Source organism: Rhododendron vialii, chromosome 8a (assembly GCF_030253575.1).
Source record: "Rhododendron vialii isolate Sample 1 chromosome 8a, ASM3025357v1".
Taxonomy (NCBI): domain Eukaryota; kingdom Viridiplantae; phylum Streptophyta; class Magnoliopsida; order Ericales; family Ericaceae; genus Rhododendron; species Rhododendron vialii.
The window spans coordinates 10,299,238-10,310,340 of record NC_080564.1 but is presented as its reverse complement, the minus strand read 5'-3'; the positions used below and the strand labels follow the sequence as shown (position 1 = coordinate 10,310,340).

At 39.1% G+C, this 11,103-nt stretch overlaps 1 protein-coding gene across 3 annotated transcripts; it reads right to left on the bottom strand.

Annotated features, from left to right (window-relative positions):
• Window positions 1-3,044: 3,044 nt before the first annotated feature.
• LOC131336174 (floral homeotic protein APETALA 2-like) lies at window positions 3,045-8,703 on the bottom strand. 3 transcript variants are annotated; one of them, XM_058371909.1, is made up of 10 exons: window positions 7,716-8,703; window positions 7,343-7,368; window positions 7,153-7,183; window positions 5,760-5,847; window positions 5,514-5,659; window positions 5,348-5,392; window positions 4,624-4,715; window positions 4,378-4,520; window positions 3,855-4,094; window positions 3,045-3,379 (listed from the first exon to the last, which is right to left on the bottom strand). In XM_058371909.1, the coding sequence occupies exons 1-10, from the start codon at window positions 8,207-8,209 to the stop codon at window positions 3,170-3,172; spliced, it is 1,515 nt and encodes a 504-aa protein (XP_058227892.1). In that variant the 5' UTR covers window positions 8,210-8,703; the 3' UTR covers window positions 3,045-3,169. The 3 variants fall into 3 exon arrangements, with proteins under 3 accessions (XP_058227892.1, XP_058227890.1, XP_058227893.1); XM_058371907.1 differs by having other exon boundaries at window positions 3,878-4,094; XM_058371910.1 differs by having other exon boundaries at window positions 3,891-4,094.
• Window positions 8,704-11,103: the final 2,400 nt, after the last annotated feature.

Genomic DNA, 11,103 nt, shown 5'->3' with positions numbered 1-11,103 from the left:
TTTGTTTTCTGAAACGGACTCTAAATATTCTTAAAAAGGTATTCACGCTCGTTCTTGCACTTTCAATCACTAGCGCTTAAGCTGACGCACGCTAGCTAGTTGCGAGACCTACTCCCTCTCTCTAACTTTCTCTCTCTCTCAAGTCTCAAGAGGCGTCCTTTAATTTGAAGGTTTCAGCTTATGAGAGGATAGTAATGTCTTGACTCTGCTCTTGCCTAAGAGAACTGATTCAAAGGACAACACCGATAGTGACAATTCATCACGGTCTATTGATGCGAGACCAGCTCATTCTGTATTTTATGTACTCATTGGGCACTTCAATTTGGTATATAAGAAAATAAAAAAAAATAATGCGTAGAAATATACTTTTTTGAGTTTGAGAATGTACGGAAATTCGTAGGAGACATTTATATTGGGCCGGAGAGAGTACTAATCTTCCTATTTTAAACAAAGAGAAATGATATAGGTACCGACCATGGAGGAGAGAAAACGTACCGACGGCCGCCGGCGGGCCGTCTCCGGCCACCGGACGGCCGATCCGAGCCGTCCAAAAATTCTAAAAAAAAAAACCGATGGGGCCTACGCGAGAATTAATGGCATCCGAGGTGTGTAAGGTACTTGATCCGAGCACCCTTTTTTCTTGTATATATGTATATACGTGTATATACACACAAAAAAAGTGCTCGGATCAAGTACCCTACACACCTCGGATGCCGTTGATCCTCGCATAGGCCCCATCGGTTTTTTTTTTTAGAATTTTTGGACGGCTCGGATCGGCCGTCCGGTGGCCGGAGACGGCCCGCCGGCAGCCGTCGGTACATATTCTCTCCCCCACTTTCGGTACATATAGCACAACTCTTAAACAAATAAGGTAGACATGTCAATGAATTGAATTTAATCCAGATCCGATGTTAAAAGGCTATATTGTTCTTAACATCTTTAGATCTGATGTTAAAAGGCTATATTGTTCTTCACATCTTTAGAATTTTTTTGGCCAAACAATGTTGTGGGGAGAGCTTTTTGGGCTTGGGTTTTTCGGTACATTTTTCTTGGCTAATTGATTTCTTATTAACTGTTGCTTTAATTTTCGGACTTGAGAGGCATATGATTGTCAAAGGGTAAGGTGTCAACCTTGTTGGGATGTTGCCTTTTCGTAATTGTGATGCCGTACGTTTTTCTCTTGTCCATTTTAATCAATTGTACCTTTTGTAATGATTAATAAAATCTTTTATTCGCCGTGCAAAAAAAAAAATCCAAATTCAATGTTTCTAATTTTTTAAAATTTAAATGTGTTTTAAAATTACATCAGCTGATATTTGTTCAACTTGATACTTCATTTGACATTGTCAATGTTCTCGTTGATCTAAAGAAAAACAAATGATTATGACTATCAAAATGTACATAACTAAAACCCTTTCATAGAGGATTCCATCCCTTTTGAGCTCTCCTTCAACGGTTCCACAGTGTCGGAGTAATATTTTTTAAGAATGCAAGAATATCTTTCCAAAAAAAGTACTTATATGAGATCCACACTAGCGAATTTATTCCGGTAACAATGTCCGATTGTTACCGGAATAGATTCGCCAGAGTTTAAAAGTAGCAACGGATTAAAGTACAATTTAAGCAAGCTTTTGTCTACGTTGATGGCACTTAAGTAGACACTGAATACAGTATTACCCGATTAGGTAAACTTCAGGAAGTCAGCTGCTACTGTCACAAAACAGGCCAAAAAGAGAAAGCCCAAATTTGCTACGACAGTGTTACGTAAATTGAACACTATGATAACTATGAGTATATCAGGATAGGTGAAGCAATAAATAATACAGTAATTGATTGGGGCAGGGGCAGGGGCAGAGGCAGCACATTAAAGTATACATAGGAAAATGCTAGCCTCATCCAAATAGACAATATATAGTTATATAGTATATACGTAAAAAGTGTACTGATATGAGAAGTCGATCAATATACGTGGAAAAAAAAAAAACAAAAATGCTACTTGCACAACCGTTGTGTTGGTTGTGTGCGTAATTCTGACCGTCCATATGTATTTGGATGGTCTAGATTTTAAACAAACTCTTCCAAGAAAAAGTCTAATTTTTATGGGAAAGAGTTTGAGTGAATCGTAACCATTTATTACAGCAATAGACGGCTAGAGATTGGTTGTGTGTGTAGCACTTTTGACATTAAATTAATGTGGATTATCTATTGTTTAGAGAGATGGGGTTGGCAAAACCAACTATACATATTTCTATAAATATATACGCATATATGTAAGCATGCATGTATAGATCAGAATCTCATCAGATCTGCAAGGACTCCAGTCAGTTACCCAGAATATCAAATCTAGTTAAAAGATTTCGGCCCTTTTGTTTGTTTCACCGACGACCCAACGAGATTGTTTGGTAGTAAAAGTTTTAAGGAAGATTTTAGGAGTAATAAGTGGAGAGCGATAAGTAGATGAGAGAAATAAATGTAGAGAATTTATTAGAAACCGTGCAATGAGAGAGGGACCGGGGGCAATTTATTAGAAACCGTGCAAGGAGCTTGACAGCGGTGCCGAGCGGCCCATCCGGACACTCATCTCAACACAAACGGCTTGGATATAATCTAAGTGCATAAAAATTTGGACCGTTCATTGCTCGGATTAAGATCTGAGTCGTCGATTGTCGTGATGAATAGTCGGATGGACCGCTCGACACCGCTGCCAAGCGGATTGCTTGGCATCATCCCCGGATCTGACCCGGGGGCCTTGTTGGCGCTACAGGGGTGTAAAGCGACACCCCAGCCCTCCAAATGTGTTTTTCAATATATGGTTAGGTTTTGATAAAAGACTCAGAAAAAAAGCTGCTCTTTCCGAAAAAAGTCTTTTTAAGATCTGGATCATTAATTACTGAAATGAACGGCTAAGAAGCTACACTACACATCTATAGTACGGGGTCTCGGACCCATGAGAGGGTGTGGTTCTGAAAACCCCAAGTGAAAAAGCCATTTTCCGGAGAGCTGGAAATTTCCTTTTTGTCCTTTCACTTTGTGGATTGCCAAAATGAGCCCTAAAATATTTGAACCTGTATTAACAAAATTTTATCTTTACATGCTCACAAAAAAATACTACTGTAAAAACTAAGGCAATGTTTGATACATTGGGAAATGTAATAGAAAGGGTCAAGACTCAAGAGGGTCTGATTAGAGAGTGGAAACCATTTTCCTGGAGGAAATTGTGAGGGGGTCTTGTGAAATTCTGCTGTGGGAATCCTGATGATGCTGCAGCAGCAGTTGCATACAGTTGGGAAGGAGAAGGAGGAGGAGGAGGATTGAGCTGCCAATTTGTAGATAGGGAAAGGTGATCTCCTCCATTGCTGCTGCTGGGACACTGATGAATCTGCAAATACGTTTAACAGTTACTAGTAAAGCTTTTAATTCAGGATTCGAAATTCATGGTTCGGTTGGGCCCACTTCGGTCCCGCTTGATGATCCAAAACACACACTTCTAAGGTCAGCGAAGAAGACCATTCGCACCGAAAGGAAGAAGAAATCAAGTTAATCCAGATATCGATAGAAACACGATCTGATTATATTTGTTTCGAAAAAATCACAGTTTTTTTCACAAACCATTTTAGCCATCAGCAAGTTGTGTGTTCTGATCGTGTAACTACCAATGTCTGATCGAGTAACTAACAATGTCTGATCGGTGTTGTATTGTGCATACATGATCTTCTCAAAGAGCTGTATGAGATGAACCGTTTAGATCATCACGGTGGCTCGGGGTCAGACCAAGATGACCCCCTCCATCAAACGACACCGTAAATTTCGTAAAATCAGACTTCAGAGAAGCCTATTCCTAACTATGAAGCGACCTGAAACATTAAAGAGGCATAACTTGAGATACAGACTTGATAATTCGACGGGCTGAGCTGTGGTGGAAACAGGTGGAGTGGTGGGGGTTCCCCCCCTCTCTTGAATTGCCCAAGTCTGTTGTTGTTCACTTCATGGTTTGCCTTAAGTGAGCTTGGAGATTGGATGTGAGTTTGGCTCAAAAGCAGCATGGTTTCGCTCTCGTTGTACCCATTTCGATACAGGTCTTGTTGCATATTGAGCTGCATTTACATTAAGCGCGAAAAACATTAGCACTTAAAGGGCTGTCTCTCTGTCACAAATGAAATTTTAGTTGCATTATGTTTTTGATTAAACACGCTTCCAATGTAATCTCCGAGGAAATACTCTTCAGAGAGTACTCGCAGCTTTTACTGGTAACTTTACGTAAGGCAGAGTTCGGTATTTTGGTAGACAAAAAAATAGAAGGCCACCAATCTTGAGACTTAATCGCGTAGTTAAAAATGCATAAGAATAGGAGTACAAAATAAGTCCAGCACGGTTTACCTCGGGCCTAAATCCTTGATTCCGCCAATTGGCTTCGAAAGGCGTAGCAGTTTGACTCGGATTCGATTCTCGGCCTTTTTGTTTGGAGGTCGAACTGCCCAAACTCAAATCGAGATTGTGATCCGGGGCGTTGAGCGAATATTCTGTCAACAAGTACCATGAAATTCATGCCAAACAAACATCGGCTGTAGTTCCATTTGTGCTATGCATAAAGTGATAAGAAAGGAACTTTTGCAATGATTTTACCAGTAGAGTTAAGCTCATCTTTATAGCTGCTGGGATCAAAGTTGGTCACTGCCTCCTTGCCGTTACACTTGATTGCAGCCTTATCATATGCCCTAAACAAAATAGTACTAGAAATTTGAAGCACAATTTCTCTAAGCGTACAGAAAATACTGCAAGTAAAACTGATACTGCGACAAAATTTACCCTTAGCATGGAAGTACGGCTCACATTGCGTTAAATTTGAAGGTCCAACCTTATGGCTAAACTTTCCATTTTGATGGTCTGAGCCGTTTAATTTGTAAGCTTCAATGTGAAAATCGGCAGTTCAAATAATCATCTGATTTCCATATCGTTATCTTGTCAAACAAAGCCATTAATATTGAATGGTAAGATTTTTAACGGTACATTTTTTTCTCAAGATAAATGTGATTCGATCAAGGACTTATCAATATCCAATCAACTTGATTTATTGTTTGACGAATGAAGTTACGTATCACACACAAATAAAGATCGTCTCGTATTATGGTATGGAGATCTCGATGATTCCTGTTCCACTACTCACGCAAGAATTATCCTGCAAGCCTCTCATGGGAGAGTATTCTGGTCCGATGCTATTTGGGCACATGATGCCCTTCAGACACTCTAACCGTTTATCTTATAGGCCTCAATTTATTACTCATGTATGAAAAAAATAACAAATTGTTCCATTGATCCAGATTCATGTCGTTAAGCTCAATAAACGTACCTAGCAGCTTCAATCTCAGTATCAAAGAGACCCAAATAGACAGACCTGTCAAAGAAAGAAGAAAAAACCCAAATCTAAATGAGAATGGGGAACGATTTTCCTACACAAGAAACTCAAAAGCATGATAAATTGAGAATGAAAGATAGTACTATAATGCTATAAGTACTTTTTGCCCAAGAACTGGCCCATTCTGGCCTCCCATCTTCCACATTTGTGTAATGTTACGCCTCTATATCTCGAGCTTCCTCTTGGAAACCCAGTACTTTGTCTGCGAAGCACATGCACGAATTCCTCCTTTGTTAATGCATTCATCTGCTCAATTCAACATTACAATGACAAAGTTCGAGATATCAGAATCATATGCTTTCCAGTAGAAACATATGTATAAATCAAATCAAAACCCAAATGGTACTTGTTTCAAGTCTTCCTCATAGTCTTCAAGGCTGAAATTGATGTCAGCCTCCATGCCGCGAAACTTGATGGCTGCCCTATCATATGCTCTGGAAATGATTTCAAAAATTTTAATCTCAGATTGTCGTGTCCTTAGGGAAAAAAAAAAAAAAACTGGTTCAATTTATTCAAGGTGAAATTACACGGAAACCCCCTCGTCTATATGTTTTGGACACGAACACCCCCTAACCTTTGAAAACGCCCAAACGCACCCCCTCATCTATTACCGTTACCCAAGTGACACCCTTCCATTTCAGAACCATTTGTTGCAAGGGCACATGTCACTAGTTTTGGCATTCATTAGACAAAATGCCCTTAACACCAATATATACACCAATCGTGATTCTCTCTCTCTCAATACTCGCCCACACCCACCATTGATCGTGGAACCTCACCCCCAACCCAAAGCGCCATTAATTGCCAACTCTCACCGACCATGACGCCATCACAACGGCAACCATCAACCACCAGTGATGCCACCCCTTCTCTCTCCCGAACTTCTCTCTCCGCCAACGACATCCATCTTGAGCCAACCCAACAACCGAAGCCGGCGACCACCAGTCACACCACCCTCCATTGAAGCCATCCTTCTCGATCTGTGACTCCCGTCGTACCCCCTCTCTCTACAACTGGTAAATCACTAACTTTTTCCTAATCTTCCTTTTTTTTTTTTTTTCCTTCCTGCCATTTGTTTCACTTTGCCCTAATTTTCCAAAACCCCCAAATCCGAAAATCGGGTTGCTCTAAATTCAGAACTTTTATAAAATTAGGGCTTTGGAGAACCTATACCTGAATCAAAGTTCTCAAAGTGCATTTTAGGGGTTCGTTCAAAGTCCTCAAAGAAGTAGTAGTATCAATTTCCACATTCTTGTGCATGAATCATACTTCTTAATTTTGTTTATTGATAGATTTGTTTGATGGAAGTGGGTTGCGGCTGCCAAAACTAATGGAGGTTATAGGTTCTTGGTGGAGTGGTGATGGAGGGTTTTGGAGGTGTTGTGGTTGTGAGGGGTTTTGGTGGTAATGGAGACCGGGTCAAGGAGGTAGAGTGGTGGTGAGGGAGACCGGTTTTCGGCATGGAGTTGGTGGCCGAAAAACAAAGTAAATATGTCCTCTTTTCTCAATTTGTAGTGTATTTTGCTTTGTGTAATATAAAATCGGGTACATTTGTGATTTCATTCATTCCGTTTACGGCGTTGACGATTTTTTCATTTTCAGTAGATGAGGATGTATGTTTGGGCGTTTTTAAAGGTTATGGGGTGTTTGTGTCCAAAACGCATAGATGAGGGATCTCCGTGTAATTTCACCTTTACTCAAAGCAAATGTATTTAGTACTATCATTGTTGTGAGCTTACCGTGCAGCCGCGTGTGCAGTATCAAATCCACCTATACAGAGACATCCAACAAGAACAAATTAATCCCTCTCACTCACATCAGAAAAATGGGTTGAAAATATTTCTTGTTGATTAATCACAGCCGAATAAGGAGTTCTCTAAATACTAGAAAATAAAAAATGAATAAAAGAAAAAGAAAAAGAAAACGTACCCAAATAAACTTGTTTCCCACAGTCCCTGTATCAAAAACGGTAAAGTTATTTAACACGAGTACTTAACAGAAAATAATATGTTGTTCACATTGGTAACTTTGGTTACACATCTCATTATTTTTGTTAGATTACGCATACATGGGTTTTAAATCGGTATCAGGATACGTAACGATATTAATGATATTGAACGATACTTCAATATTTCGGGCGATAACGGGATATTGTATTGGAGGTCCACAATCCCGTTACATATATGTAATACGGCCAGCAAGTGGACAGTGAGATTGGGTCTCTTGAATAATTGATGCGTGCATAAATTGGTCCGGATACCAGAGTTATCATTAAAAAAAACAGCAAAAACAGGGGACAAACCATATGTGAGACTCCCACCGGCCAGTCCGCCGGTAAAACGTAACTCCTCTGTACTGAGAGCTCCTAGAACGCGGACCACGGCGGCTCTTCCTCAGAGGCTGAGCGCCGGCGGCGACGACGACTGCGCCGGCGGCGGGATGGTCAGACTGGCAGAATTTAACCCCAACCCAGTGAGCCCTGGGGAAATTGGAACCCCCGGCGGGTGTGGTCTCCGTTTCCTGATCCTCCATTGGGAAAAACTGCCGGGTGACCCGACTGTCGTCCCGGTCGGGACCCGAGAACCCGAATATGGCACTGCTGCTCCGTTTTCGCCCGCCGGTTCTCTCCCCTTCTTCATCATCATCTTCTTCTTCTTCTTCTTCCTCTTCTGAACCCTCCTCGATCACCACCGCCGACGAGCTGGAATTGGACTGGGATCCGACCCGTTTACCCTTGTTGTCGCCCAAGGATTCTTCGCCCCGTATCTGATCAGGCGAGTCGTTTAGATCCCACATTTCTTTTCGTGAAGAGTGGATTTCCGGCCACAAATACTCTCTCTCTGTCTCTAAATACTTTCTCTCTCTACATGGACATGGGGATGGAATAATCGGTAAAGGGATTATATGGATGAGTGTTTATGGAACATGGACGAGGGAAGTTTGAGGAAGCATCCTCCTCACCCTGTAGTTGTAATTAACAATCCATATCTCTCTCTCTCTCTCTCTCTCTCTCTCTCTCTTCCTTTCTTTGGCAACCTACTTATTACATAGGGGGGGGAGGGGTCTATCTATAAAACCTTACTTTCTTCTTTAAATCATTCTTAAATTCCATCATACTATAGCTCATAATCGTATCCATCTCTCTCTCTCTCTCTCTCTCTCTCTCTCTCTCACAGCTTCTCCTACATATGTCTCTCTCCTGATCCTACTACTTTATTTTCTCGTTGGTTGTTTAACGTTAATTGGTTGTTCCGAACGGTACTATACTAATGTATATACTCCAGTAAATAATGGGAAAGTAGGAACCGTCTCTTTCAATACAACTTTCAGACGTTAAACAAATCGAAAAAGCACTCTCTGGTCTCTTCGCTCTATTACCCTAAAAAATAAGAGTGGGGTGGAGTTCCGCTAACCAAAAAATTGAGTTTGTTTTTATTCAAAATTTTTCATGTTTGTTAGTTTTGAGTTAAATTTTTATAAATTATTGATATGCCTCTCGACGAGAGGAATTAGAAAATCCAAAATTTCTTACTTCTAACTAAATATTTCGGAAAATATCAACTTTTAAGCTAAAAAAATGTGCTTAGAAGTGGATATTTTCAAAAAATTTGGTGAAAGTAATTTTTTTTTTTTACTTTTTCGATATCTCTCGTCGAGAGACATATCAATAATCTATAGAAGTTTAGCACAAAACGCACGAACACGAATTAGGAGTAGGCTTATGGGGCCAAGGCCACCTCGTAGTTTCTGTTTTTTTTTTTTTTGTGTTAAAGTTAGTTATTTTTTTGTTTCTTTAGAGCATCAAGATATTGTGTCTTATACCGGGTGTTATTTAGACATTTAAATGCTATTGTATTCGTTTTGGATCCAATATCCAAGCCCTCCCTTTTTAATGGTCTCCAATAAATTTTATTTTTGATTATTATTCTCATGTAAAAGAATATGAGCATATAGAAGTGCATAAAAAGTGTAAAAATGTATCAAAATGTGTGTGTTTTTGTCATTTTTTCTTCGCTTAGAAGGACCCATCTTTTTTTGGGCACACTACAATAAAATTCATTAAAAGAGGAGTGTAGGGAAGTGGACAACACCCACTCCTGACACCCTCAACACAAGTCCTAGTTCCGCCATTTGTACCAAAGTTTATGTATTTTGTTACATTAAATTTCATTAATTTACGGCACCTGTAATATGGGCATGCAGTTTAAATTTATGCGTACTTTTGAGAAACAAAAAAAGTAAGCCAGCTTCATTCTTTTTCTATGCCAAAAGAGGGGGAGTGGCCGCTTGGAGTGAGCAAACTCATTCAGAATATAGAGAGTAATTATAGCCGCTTATTTTAATATTTAACGGTTCGGATTTAAAATAAATTCTTTCATGGAAGAGAAAAACTGTTCCATAGAAGAGCATTTTTAAACTCCGGACCGTTGGAAACACTTTTGAACGATTGAAATTGCTCAGCTACAGGACGGTTGAGATTGCTTTCTTCCTTAGACTATTAATTAATTGTCATTAAATAATATTCTATTTGCTTTATACTCAAGCAGAATAGGAGTATGCATTGCAACAGTAGTTTAAAAAAGCAGCATTAGTAAAACAATGTTATTTTGATGTTTGAGAGATACATAGGTGTTTTCACTAATCTAAAAAAGTTATAGAGAAAGAAAATATTGTTTTGTGTTTATTCAAAAAAAAAATCTCATTTGTTAGCTTTGCACCGAACTCTTATGAATTATTAATTCGTCTCGACGGGAGGAATCAAAAAAATACAAAATTATGACATTTACACAATTTTTTTAAAAATATCGAAGAAAAAATCAAAAAAGTATTTCCTCAGAAAAAGTTAAAAAATCAGCTTTTTAAACTATTTCTTGAATATTTTTAAAAGAAGTGTTTCATTTTTTACTTTTTCAATTTCTCTCGTCACGATAAATCAATAATCCATAAAAATTTATTGCAAAATTGACAAACGTGATTTTTTTAAAAATAAAGACAAACAATTTTTTTTTCTCTACAATTTTTAGTTTGGTGGAAACACCGAATAAAATGGAAAAAAAAGGAGTAAATGACTAACAGTAAGGCAGTAGGGGTGCTTTGCAGTGATGTTGAGCAGCCGATCAAAAAATTGTTAACCTCCGTTTTTAGATTAAGATCTAAGCCGTTGATTACCGAGATTGCCAAACAAAAGTGCTTGGTTATAATATTTTTTTTGTCAACATTGTATATATCAGCAGAAATTTTAGTGTAGATATTAGAAATTAATATTACTACGAGAGATTGATTTCTTATTCATTGGAATTAAACTCGACCTCTCACTCTCAACTCTCAAAGAAAGAAAGCTACACGACCAAGTGGGCTATATGTCCAAAAGCCACTTGGTTCTAATTTATACTCATAGTAAAATTTCATTCATTCATTCACACACTGACACCAACACAACAAGTCACCTTCACCAGTCTCTCCTTTTACTTTTCCTGGTTTTTACCATTTGAGAGTGAAAGTAATTCTGCAGTATGTGTGAGGGTATTCCGGGGATATAAAGTGGAGTCTGTCAGGCGACTGTGAGGCCACCGCAGAGAGAGGCTTCAGAAAAAGGAAAACGGAATATGGCAAAAGCAGTGGGGAAAACTTTCCAGAAATGTCCAATCCAAGAGTACGGGGAAGGGGACACTAATTGCGCCTTTTATATT

Coding starts and splice junctions, on each gene's coding strand:
- LOC131336174 (XM_058371907.1), bottom strand. CDS start 8,209: ATGTGGGATCTAAACGACTCGCCTGATCAGATACGGGGCGAAGAATCC. Junction 5,848..7,152: donor ACTGCACACGCGGCTGCACG/GTAAGCTCACAA, acceptor AATCATTTCCAG/AGCATATGATAGGGCAGCCA. Junction 4,716..5,347: donor ACTGAGATTGAAGCTGCTAG/GTACGTTTATTG, acceptor TATTTTGTTTAG/GGCATATGATAAGGCTGCAA.